This window comes from Terrapene carolina, unplaced genomic scaffold (assembly GCF_002925995.2).
Source record: "Terrapene carolina triunguis isolate 2854851 unplaced genomic scaffold, T_m_triunguis-2.0 Scaffold234, whole genome shotgun sequence".
Lineage (NCBI taxonomy): Eukaryota > Metazoa > Chordata > Testudines > Emydidae > Terrapene > Terrapene triunguis.
In genome coordinates, this window is record NW_020664585.1 from 15,520,230 (window position 1) to 15,539,518 (window position 19,289).

The following is a 19,289-nucleotide window of genomic DNA, read 5'->3' on the forward strand; positions in this document are numbered from 1 at the left end:
TGTATCTGTGCCCATTTGTAATACAAGGATACTATTTCCTTAGCTCACAGACTGCACTGTCAATTACATGAATTATGTATAAAGCACTTTGAGATCCTCAGGTGGAAGGTGCTGTGGAACTGAAGGGTATTGTTCATTCTATTCAGGAACTAAAAATACAGTGATAAGATGACATCTTGTGTTATTTTGGTCCCATAAATGAGTTCCTGAGTCATTCCAAAAGCTCATGAAAAATGTAAACTCAACTATTATACACCCCGAAATCATACCCTCTTTAGTAAGAATAATCAGAGACAGTGAAACCTGGCATGGACACAGTAACCAAGAATTTCTAGCAAAACACCAGAAATCTGCACTACCTGGCTATTTAAAAAAAAAAAAAAAAACCACAGGAGAAAAGGGGGACAAATGCAGCTGAGCACATTTTGCTTGTTCATTATTTCAGATAGTGAGGAAAGCGATTCAGTACTGAGGCTGCAGGAGAAAAGTGAATGCTTTAACACAGTGAGTCAGTGCCAAAGCTAGGAACAGAATCCACATTACCTCACTCCCGGTCCTACGCTTTAATTACTAGAATGAGCTTCCTCTGGAAAAGACCTGATGGATCATGGACCCCATCTTCCAATCAGGGCTGGATAGTCCACATGATAGAGAAGTTGAGATATTCAATGAAAGCTACATTTAGTCTTGGGCAAATGGCACCGAGAGATAGGAACTCCATTACAGATAGGTGAATCTCAAGAGATTTGGCAGTTCAGGTAAGCATACCACATTTGGATGCGTTATCCAAAGCTTATCTGAACCTCATTGTCCTGGAACTGCTGTGAGTCTTAACTACAACAATTTCTGACACTTTTCAGTTTCAAACTAGTTGGAAATTCAAGGAGACTAGAATTTTCTAGTATTTCTTCTTTCTGGCCGGGGTGAAATCCAGAAGGACTATTTCACCCAGGTGCAGAGGGCTAGCATGAGGCCTATGCACAATGCCACCAAGTCTTGTAACATGATTTGAGCCCCTGATGCAGACAGGCTTGCCGTGAGGCACAAAGCTCTGGGCCTCATGCAATTTTCAGGCTGCCATGGAGAAAGCCCCCTCTGAGTGGCTGCCATTTCCCAGCCCCCCGGGGAAGGACAGCCAATCCCAACATGCATTAAGCAAAGCATTTTCCCCCTCCCCTCAGAAGGGACATGAGTTTTCAGGTAAGGGGTGTGACGGTGTGTGAAAAAAACAGCCATACCATTTTCACAAGAAGGGAGGAGGAAGCAGAAAAAAACAAGCAGTGTCACCTAGAAGAGTGGTGATGGGTTATTGCACCTCAGCCACTAGACTTGTCAGATGTGGAGTCTCATAAGGATCAATTATCTCTCTAGTCCTATTCAGCGTCTACATGCAGCTACTGGGTGAGCTGGTCTGATGGATTCAATTCCCAGCAGCATGAAGCTGACACACAGCTCTACCTATTCTTCACCACAGGTGACCATACCACTGCCACCAAGAGGGCCCAGAGCTTGGACAAGTTCAGCTCATGGATGAAGAACAGCTGGTTGGAGCTTAACCCCAACAAGATAGAGGTGATGCTGGTGGGCAAAGGAAAGCAGTTTAAAGAGTTTACTGACACTATGAAGTTTCCTTTGGTTGAAAGCAAACACCCACAATTGGTTTAGATTCCTCGCTGATGCTAAGCTATCATATAGCAGCTTTGCAAGTAATGTTTCCTAACATGCCTGACTGCCCACAGGATGTGATGGAGTCTCTTAGCCAGTGACTTGGTCTCAGTTATTCATACCTTTGTCACTTCAGCACTTTGTCTGGTCAGCATTCAACTAGTATAGAATGGTGCAGCACATCTTCTCAGCAACACGGGCTACAGCGAGCACATCAAACCTGTCCTCTGCTCTCTGCATTGGCTTCCCATAGAATAGGATCAAGTTCAACATCTTGGTCCTTACCTTCCAGGTGCTCAATAGCCAGGGCCCAGGATATCTAAAACAACTGTCTAAAGTTCTGGGATGAGAATTTATGGTCAACCACTCCACTCCTTGGGCACAATGGCACTTTCTACCACATAGGTAAGCCTCATCTGTGCAGAAGACAAAGCTTTCTCCAGGGCTGATCTGAAACTGTGGCATAAATTTGCCCAGGAGCTAAGGACCAGTACAACCTTCTGCTCCAAGTGAAAGGTGCACTCTATCAATCTGCCTTCTCTGACGCACACAGAGCAGCACATATGTTTAAAGAGAATCCCTCCCCCCAAACAAACCCCTACCAAAACAAAACACTCCACTGCACATGCAATTCTCCATGTGGGGAGAGGCTGAGAGAAAGGATGAACCACATGTGACAGACGTTAGTCACATTACTTAATACATTCTTGGAAGATAGTGAGGAGTGAAGAGGGCAGTATTAGAATCTATATAAAATAGAGGACCCTACTGGAGCTGCCCCCTTGTCTCCACTCTGGGAGGGTATGAGTGAAGAATCTCCAGAGTTGCAGGAGGAGAAGAGATGTGTTGGGGGACAAAGGGCAGATGTGCAGGCACATAAATGATGTGGGCTGGAGGGTTGGAGCAAACGTTAGCGGGGCACAAGGCTAACTGTTAGGTGTGCCAATGTATGGCTGGGGAGACACCATATTAATTAATTGGCATTTTGGGAAGATGCTGATAGATTCCCTGCATCAGCAGGCAGCACATTCTACACATTTGAATAATTTTGTGGCAATTCAAGTTCCACTGGGTATTTTGTCACAAGATGCTGGCCAGCACAGGTTTTGGAGCAGCAAAATGAGCTCGGATCAGTGTGTATGTGGCAATGAGCTAGCTCAAAGCTGCTCATTGTTACACACATTGTGGGCAGGCAGGGGCAGCTGACAGAATCAACAAAATCAGGAGACAGAACAGAGTGCGATTTAATCTTTTTTTTAAAAAATGTGACAATTCTTTTGAGTCTGACTCATGAGTTTGGAACTTTTGAGGTTGGCAATATTCCATGCACCACTTAAACCCTGCTTTGAGGACTTACGTAGGACTTGAGTGGTACATAGGCCTGTGCCATTCCTCTGTGCCTGGGAGCTTGCCCAAAATTTAGTCAAATAGAAATTTGAGAAGAAAAGTTACTGAACCTTTTTAGACCCTCGGTAAAGCATCAGTTTGAGTGTTAGTGTTAAGGTTTGGTCAGCTGCTGCTTTGCCCATCTTTAGATACTATATCTTCTCTTTATCGTCCCCTAGGAAAGGGATCCTTCTCAACTCTCACACCTCTAATAGGAACATGGAGGTAGAATTGTTTTCTTACCTGCTCATTGGTTGTACGCCCTCGTGCCACTAGAACAATATGGAAACCTGTGAGACCAATGACTGGGATAAAGAACAATCCAGTCACACACATGACAGCCATGCTACATCCCAGAGTTAAGGAAACTGTGTTCAATGACAGGGAAAAGGGAGATTGGGAGTGGGGGGAATGGAAGAGGAGAGAGAATTCCCTAAACTAGAAATCTAGTAATTAATCCCCACCTTTCTTGGGTTTTTTTTAAAATTTCACATTGAAGTAGGTCTTGGAATTAAGCACTAGAAATTACTTCGGTCTACCAGTGCTGTTAGTTTCTTGTTTAACGTGAGTCCTAAAGTTATCTGCTCCTCAGTGTCCAACACAATACTGAGTATTTGGAAGCCATAAGATCCCCATGCCTCCCTTACTACTTTACTTTACTTCATTCTTTCTACAGTCTCTAGTACAAGGGTCGGCAACCTTTCAGAAGTGGTGTGCCGAGTCTTCATTCATTCACTCTAATTTAACGTTTCACGTGCCAGTAATACATTTTAACGTTTTTAGAAGGTCTCTTTCTATAAGTCTATAATATATAACTAAACTATTGTATGTAAAGTAAATAAGGTTTTTAAAATGTTTAAGAAGCTTCACTGAAAATTAAATTAAAATGCAGAGCCCCCCGGACCAGTGGCCAGGACCCGGGTAGTGTGAGTGCCACTGAAAATTAGCTCGCGTGCCGCCTTTGGCACACGTGCCATAGGTTGCCTCCCCCTGCTCTAGTAGCTTCAAGGAGCTAGTCAGCTGGTCCATTCCTTTGCAAGACAGATGAATACAATCATCTGGGACTGACCATGCCCTAGAATGTCAAGATAGCAGAGTAGTGATCTCTCTCCTGCATCTCTCCAAGCTGTCCTCTCATTTTAAAATGCACACTGGAATTTATAGCACATATAGCACTGTGAAAGCCCATGATCTATGAAGATGCAGGATCCTCAACAAAAATCTGCATGGGGACCTGCAATGATTATCAGTGCCCAGTGGCTTAGGCCAAATTTATATGTGGTGGAAGATGGTGTAACTACAAGCACTTCAATGGAGTTGCTTGTGTTTACGCTAGGTACTAATCTGGCCCATGTGATGTAGATTCAGGTAAATGCAGATGTTCACAGCTTCCTCTTCATTGAAAAAGCAGTCCCTTCACCAAGCATTTTGAGAGACAGAAGCTAAATAATAATTTAATGGTCTCTTTTCTTTTCTTTTTTTGGCAATGCTAAATTTTACATCCCAGCCACCTAGCATGTTGAGAAACTATTGGTTGGCATTTTTAGTATCATAAAACTATTTTCTAGCATGAGACTAAAACTCCCTATATTGCACAGGATGCTGTGAACTGACTCAAACACTACAGTATATTCTTCTGGGAACCTTGGTACAATGCCTAGTGCAAGCTACTGAGTCAAGAGGTGTAAATAGTCATTTGACAAGAATGTCTGGATCCCTGCAGAGCTAGAATGCCAGGCTGCAGCATGTCATGCAAATCTTCCACAGCAGCCAGGTCAAGCAGCCCCCCTTGAAGCTACTATGGCAGAAGATCCACCGAATGCTGTAGAAAAACCACCTTTGGAGTATCAGCAAGGAGCCCTGGATCTTGAGTGGTTCTGAAGATCCGTAGCTCCCACTGACTAAATGCAGTGGGAAGACCAGTTTTGATTATTTCACCCCCTTAAATGGGTCTTGAAGTATTAAAAGAAGCTGAAAAACAAACAGAATGTTGATTCACTGATTTTAGTTGTAACTATTCAGTAAAGGCTCTATACCGTTCGAGTCAATGAGAGTTACTGGGGATCAGCACTTCTGAGGATCAGACTCCAACTATGGTCCCCAGTTCATATAGAATTGTGAAGCTTCTTTTTGTTGTTCTTCAATCCCCTTAATTAAAGATAATGTTATAATTGATATAGTGCTTTATGGTAAGTCCTCACCACACAGGCTAGTGGATCTTCACCTGGTATCCCCTCTCCTTCTAACTCTGCTTCTTCCATCTCTTTATCTCATTCAGATAAGTAAAAAAAGAGGAAATGTTTTTCTATAAGCCAAGACATCCATATAGAAATCTTTAATCCTGAAGGATCCCAAAGCACTTTACAAAACATGTAGAGGGATATATAGCTACCACTCAAATGCAACCACCTCTGGGGCAAAGCAATTGTTTTAAACACAGTAATATTACCCAACAGTCTTGGACAATACAAGTAGGAGAACCATATCCAACTGAAATTAAAGGGAGGATTTTAATGAAGCAGTATGTTGCTTTCTGTTATGGCAGCTGAATGACAGAGATATACAGACACTAAGCAGCAACTTCTGAGGCAATCAAGGCTTCCGTAGGTCAGGCAAATGCTGGGGAGAAATTGGTTTGGGTTTTACAACAGAAGAACATGGGTATCAGAGAAAGGGAACCAATCCCATCATTTCCTGAAAGGCAAATCTTATACAAACAGTTTCCTTATGGCACCTCGACTTCTTAAAGATTAAAAGGAAGGATACGTAATGGTGGTGTGAGCTGCCCCCAGCTTTTCCATATGGTTTAAAATATAGATCAGCCCAAAGCTGAACACTCCAACCATGTGTGTGCTTAAGGACAGCAAGAAGAGGAAAAAATATCGGTAGTTCCTCCGTCCTATGCAATTGTTGACCCATGGGCAGTGATGGTCAAAGTCCTTGTAAAGAGATGGAGAGACACGGAATAATATCCAAGCAGTGAAAGAAAAACATTGTCTTAGAAATAAATGTGAACCATTGTGCTACATCCATCCAAAAAAACCCTGAACTTCAGGTAAAATCAGATTAGGTTTGGAGCTTTACAGATTGGCTCCATCCTGACATTGCCTGGCTGCCCAGGTAACAAAACAACATACTACACCCTCTTTATAAGATTCTCCTGGGACTGAGGGATTCTTCTGACTGTGGATGAAGACACACCAATAGGTTTAAAAATAAAACAGAGGTGTACACCACATTGTGGGGCGAAGACAGTTTCTCTTCTTCTCTGGCTCCTGTAGCATTGTATAGTTATCAGAGTAAGATTATCATAAATTGCAGTGTCCTGAACCTGTAACATCCCTGCCAACTGTAGATTTTCACCCCCACCCCCACTTTATATATGTAAAAGTTCAGTAAGGATCCAGGGGGGTTTATTTTGAGGTTTTGACCTCTTGAAAAAATATTTTTTGGCAAAGCTCAGGCAGGAAGCAATATCTGGCTAATAAGTGGGGAAAAACTCTGGATGACGTTACAAAAATAAACACTTGAAACACCCAGTTTTTCCTGATCAAGAGTTCACATGTGCCACAAGGCTGGATTAAGGAGATACTTACAATGAGGCCATAGACCCCTTTAAAGCTCCATAACACCAGTTTTATATGGCTGTAACTCTGGTGACTTCACTGGGGTTATTCCTGATGTACACCAGCGTTAATCTGAGCATACTCAAGCCTGGAGTGAGCAAAGGTATTCTATTCTGTTCTCTTCACACCCACTATAGTATACCTTTTATTCCTGTCAAATAGTGATTTATCCTTTTCTTTGTAATACTGTTATATTTAGATAGATACCTCCCACTAATGGCAAAGTGTGTTTTTTTTAAAGTAACTTGTAAATTAGCTATAAATATGTTGTGCGAGAGACATGTGCAGCTCAAAATATTTGGAAATAAAGATATATTGTAACCTCAGCTTCGGGCACTTCCATGAAAATTTGTCCTGAAATTTTATTCTATCACAAATTCATTTTCAGGTCCAATTGGTCAAACCAAGTGTTATATTTCACTTGGTTTTGTTTTTTAAGTGATGTGATAGAAAAGAGCACCTATCCCTGAATGCTTGGAAGGTGTACATCGCTTTGCACATCTCCGAATCAGAATCAGATTGTTTGAAATCAGATGTGCTCAAAAAATCTGTCTCTAGGCTAAGAGCTTTTATCGTGCGTTGCAACCCAAAGGTGAAATAAAAGATACAAATTACAATTTCTTCCTAAAGGAGTATCCTAACAGAAATGCCAATAGACTTTTTTACTATAACTGTGTCCAGGCACTACTATAATGTATAGGTATACTAGGGAATAAGCGTCACAAGAATCAATAAGCAACTTAACGTGAGACTGCAATTTATTGATTAATGAGCCATTAATGCCTTTGCTTGTATTCCTCAGTAAGCAATCACATTTTAATTATATAGCAAGAGATTCCCTGTTAGCCAATCAGAATAGCAAGTAATGCTCAGCTGGTCTAGGCATAAGTAAAACTCCTCAGAACTGGAACCCACTGCAGTGGAGTCTTGCATTTTGACTTGCTCTGGGTTCCAAGCCATTTTATTTTTAACGAGAAGTTACTCTGGGATTCCCTCCCACTTTCCTCTCTGACTTCCCTGGAATATTGTGGCCTCGATGCCACTGGCGACATTAGGGCTGCATGGAATTGCAAGCATTTACACCAGCTAGTTTCAGGCAATCTTGTGCTGGCAACACTTCCTTTATTGAAAATGGGGTTTTCACACAGAAACTGAGGGGTAGGGGGAAGGATTTCAAATTTCAATTCAAAATTTAGCTTCACCTAAACAACATTTAGAATTAGTGACAATGTTGATGTTTTAACTCAAAACTCTGAATATATGGTCCAGTTTTCCAGTGAAAAAGCCAGCTCCATCCAACAGCCTACATCAGCCCAACAAAATGGCTGTCAAGGCTGCCCCTGTCCTTTCTGGAAGACCTGCTTCTTCCAGCAATTTATTTCTCCCCATATCCCCTCAGCTCTTGCACCTTGCTGACTCTCCCCATGACAGGCCACTGGAAATGTTGTCCTATCTATTAATGGGTATTAGGCTGAGCATAGCTTTCATCTGGCTATAATTTAGGAATCTGCTCTTAAGGATAAAGCAAATGACATAAACTAACCCCAGATTGCCTCTCTCACATGACTAGCTCCACTGTGACTATTCATATGATTACGGCAAAGAGGCTTTGGCCCAATATGGCATACATTGTATTCTGGCTGACTTTGAAATTCACTTGGTGAGTTTTAGCCTATTGCCAATTAGGGATTCCCATTATTTTAATCATACAATTGAATACATTTTAAAATGCATTAAAGATTTAAATCATTCTAATTAAAAAATACACCTTACAATAGCACTGATCCTTAAGAAGTGGAATTTGTAGCTCCCGTGGCAATAAAACACCATGGTTACAGTCCACTGTATTTATGAGTTTGGGAGAGGTTTATGGCCCAAATAACATACTCCACTACTTTGGGGTTATTGTTTAAATATACTACACCGCTACCTCGATATAACGCGACCCAATATAACACGAATTCGGATATTACGCGGTAAAGCAGTGCTACGGGGGGGCGGGGCTGCGCACCCGGTGGATCAAAGCAAGTTCAATATAACGCGGTTTCACCTATAACGCGGTAAGATTTTTTGGCTCCCGAGGACAGCGTTATATCGAGGTAGAGGTGTATGTGCTTCACTTTGACCTCAAATTTATCAACATGTGTCCAAGCCTCATAATTTAGAGGAATTAGAAGCATGCATACAGTCGTGGCCATAGGACTCTAACTGCAGTTTATAAATGGGTATGTAGTATTTTAATGTTAGACTCAGGAATTCTTATTCTATTCTTTCTAAAATGCACATGCCACTGAGTGTTATGATTTACAATTTAAAAAAAGCACACTCCAACTGCAATTCATATTTACATATTTAATAGGGGACAAAGCAGAGGGATCAGGAATGTTGCAAGCAGGCTTTCCCCCAGTCTTCTCCTAAATTCTGCCAATGCACCATAACCTTCCCTTGTAATGCTTCCTGTTTCATAAGCCCTAGGCTACTCCTGAGTAGAGACGGCTAGGAATACCAAATCATGCACTGCGTTTGGGTGGAGAAAGAGTCATTAGTGACAAGGATGACACCAAACTCTGTTTCACTTGTGACTTCAATCAGATTGAGTGTAGGATTCTTAGGCAACCTGTCAACATCAGTGGAGTTATAGCAATTTACACCAGCTGAGAATTTGGCCCTTTACCTCTAATTTTTTTTAGGAGTGAAAGACAAGGAGTATTCACTCATCTGGGTCATCTAGCTGTTCACAGGTCCACCACCCAAATCCAAGCCAAAAGATCAGCTAATCCAGGAGACTTACCTCAACACAGTTGTCACAGACGCTGCAATGGGAGCAGCGGGGCGGGCGATAGAAATGGCAGGTGGCACACCATTTCATCCGTACTTGGATTCCTTTAATCTCCACATTCTTGTAGAGTGGAGCTCGGAAGTCATCATCTTTATCCTCATCTTCATCTGCTGCTCGATGCAAACATATAAATAAATAAATAAAAATAATACAGATTACAGTTTAAAGGTGGAAGATCTAATACTATCAGGGTCAGATACATGGACACTACATGTGTGCAGGTACTTTTCGGAGAAATAAAGAGTGCTAGAAGTGATGTATTGTCAGAAAGGGGTGTCCTGATTGCAGAAGGATTGAATACTCCAGACTTCATTTTATTAGCCAAGAGAATAATCCTAGTGCATTTATTGCCAGCCAGCCCACTGATCTTATTTGATTCTTGTTTTAGACAGCATTTGCTCCTAGAAGAATATAACTAGAGCTCAAATGGTTTCAAAGTGGGGTGGAAATCTACAATGCTTCCCAAGCACCTTGTTGTGAGAGGTTTGCTGCATATATTAGTAGATTGAATCAACTCTGACCACCACTTGGTCAGGCAACAGCAGTTGCAATGAAGAATGTCAAGGGAAGACCGAATTAGTTTGAAAATAAAAATCCAAGCAAGATATCCCTGAGAAATTAATTATCTGACTCATCAGTACTGACCCAGAAATCTGCTTCTCCAGCGTAGCCTGACATACTATTCAGATCAATGAAACGTTTCATTCAGAATCTATATACATACTCTGGGAGAGGGGGACGGGGAGGGAAGGGATGGTTATAAAACAGGGGTGGGCAAATTTTTTGGCCCGAGGGCCACATCTGGGATGGAAATTGGGATTGGGGTGTGGGAGAGGGTGAGGGCTCTGGGGTGGGGAGGAGTTCAGGGTGCAGGACGGGGCTCCGGGCTGGGGCAGGGTGGGTTGGGTGTGGGGGGGGTGTGAGGGCTCCGGCTGGGGATGTGGGCTCTGGTGTGGAGCTGGAGATGAAGGGTTTGGGGTGTAGGAGGGTGCTCCGGTCTGAGACCAAGGGGTTTGGAGGGTGGGAGGGGGATCAGGGCTGGGGCAGGGGATTTGGGCACAGGGGGTGGCTCAGGGGTGGAGGCTCCAGGCGGCACTTACCTCAAGCGGCTCCCGGAAGCAGCGGCATGTCCCCTCTCGGGCTCCTACACGGAGGCCCTGTCCGCAGGCACCACCCCTGCAGCTCCCATTGACTGTGATTCCCAGCCAATGGGAGCTGCGGGGGCGGCACTTGGGGTGGGGGCAGCGTGTGGAGTGGAGCCCCCTAACTGCCCCTATGCGTAGGAGCCGGAGGGGAGACATGCCGCTGCTTCCGGGAACCAAGCAGAGCGGCTCCCGACCCTGCTCCCCAGCTGGAGCGGGGCAAGCCCCAGACCCTGCTCCTCAACGGGAGCTCGAGGGCCGGATTAAAACGGCTGGCAGCCCAGATGTGGCCCACGGGCCATACTTTGCCCATCCTGTTATAAAAGCTCCACTGTGAAATAAAACAAACCCATAGCTTAATGGTTCATGGGTAAATGCTTGTAAAGATGCTAACCTATCCAGACAAGAATCTGCATACAGTATAGATATATATATACACACACACACATCTGTCCTTCAGAAAAACTCATGATGAAAGCTGGCACTTTACACACACACAGAACTGTCAAGAGTATTTATCACTGTCCACAAAGAAAAGCTGCATGTTTCTGAATAATGGTTTACATTTGGAATTGAATAGTCAGGAAATGGGCCCAAACCTTAGGTCTGGGTCCCTGGCTCCCAGCTCATAGTTGGTGTCAGTGTTCACTCTAATTTTTTACATCCATGTGTGGAATGAATTTTGTTATGTGCAACAATATGGAGGTGATGTGTGATGGGGGTGGGGCCGAGGGGTTCGGCATGCAGGAGGGGGCTCCGGACTAGGGCAGAGGGTTGGGGTGTGAGGGGATGAGGGCTCTGGCTGGGGGTGCGGGCTCTGGGATGGAGCTGGTGATGAGGGGTTCGGCATGCAGGAGGGGGCTCAGGACTAGGGCAGAGGGTTGGGGTGTGGGGGGATGAGGGCTCTGGCTGGGGGTGCGGGCTCTGGGGTGGAGCTGGTGATGAGGGGTTCAGGGTGTCGGAGGGGGCTCAGGGCTGGGGCAGAGGGTTGGGTGCAGGGGGTGAGGGCTCTGGCTAGTGGTGAAGGCTCTGAGGTGGGGCCAGGGATGAGGGGTTCAGGATGCAGGAGGAGGCTCAGGACTGGGGCAGAGGATTGGGGTGCGGGCTCTGGGGTGTGGCCGGGAACGAGGGGTTTGGGGTGCAGGCTGCCCCGGTGCTGCGGCAGGGAGAGAGGACTCTCTCACTCAGTAGCTCGGGGCCGGGTGAGAGGTGCCTCTCCCCAAATGCGGCAGCTGCAGCGGGGTTGGACTGGGCTGGGCTAGGCTGGAGGAAGAGCTCCTCTCCCCAGCAGCTCTGGCGGGGCTGGGCCAGGTCGGGGGAGGGGCACCTCTCCCCGCCTGCGTGGCCCTTGATAGTCTGCAGCTTACAGGAAACTTAGGTTGGTGTCTGTATTTGGCCCACTGATGAATACCCCAAAATCAGGTGCAGATTTCAAACTAAGTTTCTGAGTGTTCAAAGCTGGGTTTTAACTCCTCCCATCACTGAGATACAATGCCTGATGCTCTTCTCACTTATACAGATATAATGGTATCCATCTCCACAGAGCTACTCTTGGTTTACTCCAGTGTCATGACAGTAACTGACCTATTAGCTCTCCCGCTCCGCCCGTCCGGAGCTCCTGCCAGGGACTGGGTCGGAGTGTGGGGGCGTGCCCCGTTCCGCCCGCCCAGCATTCCAGCCAGGGAGCGGGCAAGCCCCCGTGCTCTGACCCCGCTCCCCAGCAGGAGTGCCATGTGGGCAGAATGGGGCAAGCCCCCGCGCCCTGACCCTGCTCCCCGGCAGGAGCCCTGGGCGGGCAGAATGGGGCAAGCCCCCGCGCCCCGACCCCGCTCCCCTGCTGGAATGTCCAGTGGGCAGAGCGGGGCAATGGTTCCCAGCCAATGGGAGCTGCGGAGCAAGCGCTTGTGGCGGGAGCAGTGCACGGAGACCCCCTGGCCGCCCCTCCCCATAGGAGCTTCATGGACATGCCGGCCCGAGCTGGGTAGGGAGCCTGCCAGCCCCACCAACCCTCCACCAGCACCAGCAGGGGTCGCACGCCACGGCCCAGCCCCTCCCCCCCAGCACCAGCAGGGATCCCGGGACATGCAGCACCCCCTCCCCCAAGCACCAGTAGGGGTCCCGGGCCACCACCACCCCAGCACCTGAGGCCCCCAGCCCAAGTTTTAGTCAAGGGTATATAGCAAAAGTCATGGACAGGTCACAGGCCGTGAATTTTTGTTTACTGCCCATGACCTGTCCATGACTTTAACTAAAAATACCCCTGACTAAAATGTAGCCTTAATGATTGGGCATCCTGGGCAGGGACGCTTGGGTCTCCAAGAGCTTTAGCACAAGGAAACTGATCATGGGGTTGCATCCCTGACCATCTTGGCTAATAGCCATAGGTAGATCTATCCTCCATGAACTTATCTTTTTTTTTTTGACCCCAGTTATACTTTTGGCCATCAAAATATCCCATGGCAATGAGTTCCACAGATTAATTGTGCACTGTATGGAAAAAGTACTTCCTCTTGTTTGTATTAAGCCTGCTGCCTATTAATTTCATTGGTTGATCCCTGGTATCTGTATTGTGGGAAAGGGTAAATAACTCTTCTCTATTCAACTTTTCTACACCATTCATGATTGTATAGACCTCTGTCATATCTCCCTTTAGCTGTTTCTTTTCTAAGATGAGCAGCCCTAATTTTCTTAGTCTCTCCTCATATGGAAGCTGTTCCATACCCTTGATCATTTTTGTTGCCCTTCTCTGAACCTTTTCCAGTTGCACTATATCTTTTTTGAGATAGGGCAACCAGAACTGGACATAGTATTCAAGGTGTGGGCAGACCATGGATTTATATAGTGGTATTATGATATTTTATGTCTTATTTTCTATCCCTTTCCTAATAGGTCCTAACATTCTGTTAGTCTTTTCGACTGCTGCTGTGCATTGAGCGGAAGTTTTCAGAGAACTATCTATAGTGATTCCAAGATCTCACTCTTGAGTGGTAACTGCTAATTTTGAACCCATCATTATATATGTGTAGATGGGATTATTTTTTACAATGGACATCAGTTTGTACTTATCACTGCTGAATTTCACTGCCCTTTTGTTGCCCAGTCACCCAATTTTTTTAGATCCTGCTGTAAGTCTTAGCAGCCAGTTTGGACTTAACTATCTTGAATAATTTTGTACCATCTGCAAACTTTGCTACTTCACCATTCACTCCCTTTTCCAGATCATTAATGAATATGTTGACAGCACAGGCCCCAATACAGATCCTTGGGGAACCCTGATGTTTACCTCTCTTCATTGTTAAAACTGACCTATCTGCATAGCTGGCTCAACCCTTATTCTCTTCTGAGATGAACCACAAGTAGTGGGAGTTAGAAGTCTGGGATTTTATTCCTGGTTAGTCACCATGGGTCAAATTTTCAAAGATATGCATGCACCTAAAGATGAAGATAGGTACCTAGGGTGGGATCCACAAAGGGATGTAGGCAACTAACTCTTGTTTTTAGGCACCCAAGTCCTGTTTTTTACGTACCACTGCAATCCACAAAACTCACACTCAGCTGCCGCCAAACCCTGTAGGAACCTAAACTCATTTGGTGCCTATGTTTTTGCCTCTGGGCATATGCACGGCAGTCTCACTCTAGGCGTCTGGGCAACTATCTCCCACCTGAGCCTGCGCACATGCCTCGTGATAGGTGTCTGGACACCTATCTCCCACCTAAGCTCCAGAGCGATTCACAGACTCGAAGAGATAGGCACTCGGCCACCTAAATCACATGCAGGGACCTGATCCAGTAGGCATGCTTAGAGACAGGGCTTAGCAATTACCCCTCTGGTCAGCATCTCCCATTTAAAAATTTTATTAAGATGATGTTAAAAAAAAATAGTGAACAGAGTTTGAGCATAGATGTTTCTGGTTATCAGGGAATAACATACAGATTATCGAGGGTGCAAAGTTTGGTTTAAGGTAAGGTGGCATGCAATATCCCCGATTGGGGGTAAAAGGTTGATGGGTCAAAGTACAGACATTGAGATATGAGGGTATGAAGTTCATAAAGTGGCTATGTTCGGGTGTGGAGTATAATGAGTGGATATGATGATGAGGATGGATTGACCCTCATTTGGTGAGATTTAATGTTTAGGGAGTTTATGGTTCCAGTTCATATAATCCAATGGAGAGGGTCACTTGGTCCCTTTCTCGTAGTGGTAGAACGATGTCACTCTGGCTCACGCCTCCTGGTACTGTCGGTGGCCGGTGATGTGCTCGATGTAGATGTCCCTGAACCATCGGATGGCGTCTGAGACCATGAGACACCGCATGAGACGTTGCAGGGGTCCCAGGCACCCAGGGCTCCGACAATCAGGGCGTCCATCTGCACCTCATAGCCCTTCGCTCTCAAGGTGTCAGCCAGGGGGGCATACTTTTCCAGCTTACGAGCTCGGGCTTCGCAAAATGCCGGAGTCCTGTTCTCAAAGGCGACCATGACGTCGACAAGGATGATCTTTTTCTGGGCCTCGTCGGTGACGACCACGTCAGGTCGTAGCTGGCTGTCGGTACCGGGGATGGTGCAGTTCACGGAGATCTCCCCCAGGCGTGGCGCGATGGCTTTCACCAGGCGGTTCTGGATGGCATTGTGGCGCAGCTGCCAGGCTCTGGAGTGGGGTTTGCAGCTGCACAGGACGTGGGGCAGGGTCTCGTTGGGGTAGCCGCACTTCCTGCAACGCTTGTCTCGGTTCCTGTGGCGGATGGCTCCGTTGAGCGGGACGCAGTTGAGCCGGGCACGGTGGATGAACCGCCAGTCGGCAAAACGGGTGAAGCCGCCCCCGGCGAGGAAGTGGTTGCTGGCGTCCCACTTGCTGGTCAACTCAAAGGCTTTACCCTGGTCCGGTTTACGCTTCAGGGTTTCCAGGTACAGCGAGCAGATGGCAGCCTTCAGAGTCCTCTCCAGCAAGCCCCTGGCCGTCGGGGTGACGATGGTGTTGTCGTCCGACCTGATCTGCGGCACCCGGACTCCCAGCTCCTGGCGCTCCTCGCACCACTCCCAGCGGCAGCCGATGCGCTTCCCCAGGCGACGCGTGGCGTTGCAAGTGCAGGACCACAGTGAAGCGATGTCGCGCCCGTCCCGTCCGAATTCCCCATCCAGGGAGCCGCTCAGGAAGGTGGCGATGTCTTGGTTCGAGGGGGCTCTGCCGATCCGCTTCTCTGTCGCATCACGCAGGGCGTTCGCCGCAATGTTCCTCACCGTGGCGTCGGGACATGTCAGCAGGCGGAAGGCGTGGGTGATCACCGCCACGTCGCACAGGTCACCCATGCGGGGGACGTTGGCGCCGCCGTGCCTGTGGGCGATGTAGACCAGCTCGTTGCTGGCTCTCTGGGGAACGAACAGCCACTTCTTCACCAGCTTCCGGATGATCTTGTCTGCCTTGTTGAGGGGCACCTTCGCCACGGCGGATCCCCTTAGGGTGAACGAGATGCGTGGGATCAGGAAGGTGTTCAGGGCGTTTATCTTCTGCCATGGTGCCAGCAGGGAGGCATCAATCTTGGCGGCGTCCTGCAAGATCTCCTGGATGGTGTCCTCGGGTGTCTGCCGGACACGGAACCCTGTTGGCGTGCCCAGGTGCTGGTATGCCTGCCCCTCTGCCAGGGGGATGACGGGCTCACCCTGGATCTGGAACCCCGTTGTCTGCACCGAGTCCCTTTTGCTGCCGTCAATGTGCAGAGTTGCGCACTTCTTCGCATTGAAGTGGAGCCCCATCCAGTCAGTAGCTCGGCTGGTGGCATCTAGCATACCTTGGAGGCTCTCTGGGTCGTCCGCGGTCAGGACCAGATCGTCCGCGTAGGCCAGAATGCTGAGTTTCTTGCCGTGCAGGTCGAAACCGGTCGGGCCGCTGGAGATGGCTCGGATGAGCGGTTCCATGGCCAGGTTGAAGATGATGGGGCTAAGGGGGCATCCTTGTTTCACGCCGCGGCAGATGGGGATGGCGTCCGTCTCTCCGTCCATGGCGCGGATGGTGGTGGTGCAGTCCTTGTAGAGGTCCCGGAGGCTACTTTAGGTGGCTCCCCACCTAGCCTACTGACTTTGTGGATTGCAGTCTAAGGCGCCTACGTCTCCTCATTCATTGTATAGGCACCTAAGCACCTAACTCAGGCTGTGTGAATGGCAGTGTTGTTCCTGTGATTTTCTAGATGCCTAAAAGGTAGGTGCCATGACACTGAGCATTGCAACATCTAAGTCCCTTCATGGATCCTGCTTCTATGGGTTTTCAAAAGAGCTTAGTCGTCTAACTCCTATTGATTTAAATGGGAGTTAGGCCCCAGGTGCTTTTGGAAATAGCAGTTGCCTATCTGCATCTTTAGGAACCTAAATATGGTTGAAAATTTGGCCCCATATGACCTTGGGGGCAAATTATTAACCTCACTGTGAGTTAACCCTTAAACTTGGTACACCTCTACTCCGATATAACGCGACCCGATATAACACGAATTCAGATATAACGCGGTAAAGCAGTGCTCCGGGAGGGCAGGGCTGCGCACTCCGGCAGATCAAAGCAAGTTCGATATAACGCGGTTTCACCTATAACGCGGTAAGATTTTTTGGCTCCCGAGGACAGCGTTATATCGGGGTAGAGATGTAATAATATTTACCTTAATCACTTAAACTTGATAATAATATTTACCTTAATCAGTGTTTGTAAAGGCCTCTGAGATCGTCAGCTGAAAGAAGCTATATAAATAGAATATGTTTATCACTGGTTCCTGTCTGGCAAGAAATAGCATCACTTGCATGAGCAGTTACATTACTCGGCTCATTCAAGGGAACAATGAAGAGAAGGTACTGAATGCAGGTGAGAAAATGCACCTTGCAAGGGGCAGGGAGCCATTCGTTTTGTGACCTCCCCCAAAGCAGGCTCTGTTGCAAGCTGTGTGTGAATGACTATTGGAACAGGGACAAAGTGAGGCAGTAATTCTCCCATTTTGATGGTTTAAAAGAAATAGCCACGTCATCGTTCCCATAACAATAGACAAACAGTTTTTATCCTGTTCAATCAGCTATGCCCCAGCACTATATTAAACAGCCATTTCTTTTACAATATATATATATTAAAAAAAACCCCACTCTAACACAGGCTTTAATCATTATCTTTTTTAGTGTTCAGTGCTACTGTGTTTGTTCTAAGCCTGCTGGAGTGAATCGCTGTTTTAATGCAGCCGCTTTCAGAAGCTCAGCCCTCCACTGCACCGTGCTCAGCTGCCTATTGTGAAGGCAATGACTTAAATCCAACTTGCCAGCATGACACAGGGGATACTAATCGCAATCATATAAGTCTGGCTATCTTCTCAATGAGAGCTACGTTATCCAATGCCAGGCCCCAGATTACCAATTCAAGCAAGTACAAGGAGAAAAAAAAAACCTTTCCATTTCAGAAACTGACGGCGCATATCCACAACTTAGCTACATCCCCGCATTTACAGCCAGCTGAGGATAAAAACGGGAGGGGGAACGAAACAAATGGCATATGTGCTGCTTCGGAAACCCGACTGTTTGTCTTGGCTTATTTTTTACCCCCATCCCCCATTACCTCGTGGAAAAACTCCAGGGTCCATGAAAGTCGCCATGCTGAAGTTTGCAAGTACGAACAAGAACACGAGCCCATTGTACACAGGGATGGCTGGGGAGATGGCTCTTGTTAACCAGGGGCACCTGCAGAGAAAGAGAATTACAGATGAGGACTTTTTATGCTGTAACAAGCAGCAGCTTCCTGTTCACAGCGTGCAAGCAGAGACGCACCGTTACGAGCCCCCAAAGGTCATACAGTGGTTGAATTTGTTACCTAGGAGTTGAAACAACTATTATGGCTGGTTTCAATGATCTACAGTACATATTATCTGCCCTCTGTAAAGCAGCATAGTTCTACAGGGCAGAAAGGACTGAATTGTTTATTTGTAGGGTTCTTGTGTTATGGAGTAATCTTTTTTTTTTTTTAATGACTTTACATTTTCCTTTTTGTGTCATTGCTGCACCCTGACATGGCACTTCTGTAATCAGTGGCAAAGATTCTGCTTTCAGTCACTAAAACTGAATAACTTTATGCCTTCAATTGGGGTTACTCCTGATTCCCACTGGTGTTAATCAGAACTGAATCTTTCAATCATCAATCTCCAGAGGATGTACAAATAGGAAAACAAATAATTTCCTTCAAGCTCTTTTATTTCCTACTCAGTTCTCCCCAGTGAGAGCCCTTAAGTCTGTAAATATCACTCCTGGACATCATTGCAAAACCCCTTTCTATGGGGAAAGTACAGGGTAAAAATCTTTAGTTAAAGCTTGTGTTAGCTCTGCAGGGGCCAACAGAATGCAAGCATGGTACTTAAAATACTGTGCATAGCATCTGCCATGTAAACTGTTTTCCAGAAGAAAGGAGATTTGTAAAGCGTGTATAACTAATGAGTCAAGACACAGGAAGGCTGTTCTAGCTGCAAATGAGAAGGCTCTTGCACCAAGGGGGATGGGAGTACCAGAGCAGAACACAGATAATTTCCCTGCTACATAGACTATACTTAAAATGATTTTCCTTGATAAAGGAATTTATTTATTAATTCTGCCATTTATAGCCCCTTGTACATTTGACTCTGA

General features: G+C 46.5%; 1 protein-coding gene across 3 annotated transcripts in view; it reads right to left on the reverse strand.

The window, feature by feature from the left end:
* The window catches only part of ZDHHC8 (zinc finger DHHC-type containing 8), a 237,827-nt gene that overhangs the window by 70,564 nt on the left and 147,974 nt on the right, over positions 1-19,289 (reverse strand). For all 3 annotated transcript variants that reach the window (XR_002907939.2, XM_024197087.3, XM_024197085.2), the window contains exons 2-5: positions 18,235-18,356; positions 9,469-9,626; positions 5,818-5,990; positions 3,295-3,397 (exon numbers count right to left, since the gene is read on the reverse strand). Coding sequence is in view for 2 of the 3 variants with exons in the window: in XM_024197087.3 (XP_024052855.1) it covers positions 3,295-3,397; positions 5,818-5,990; positions 9,469-9,626; positions 18,235-18,356 (556 nt within the window). In the remaining variant the exon portion in view is untranslated. The remainder of the gene's footprint in view (positions 1-3,294; positions 3,398-5,817; positions 5,991-9,468; positions 9,627-18,234; positions 18,357-19,289) is intronic.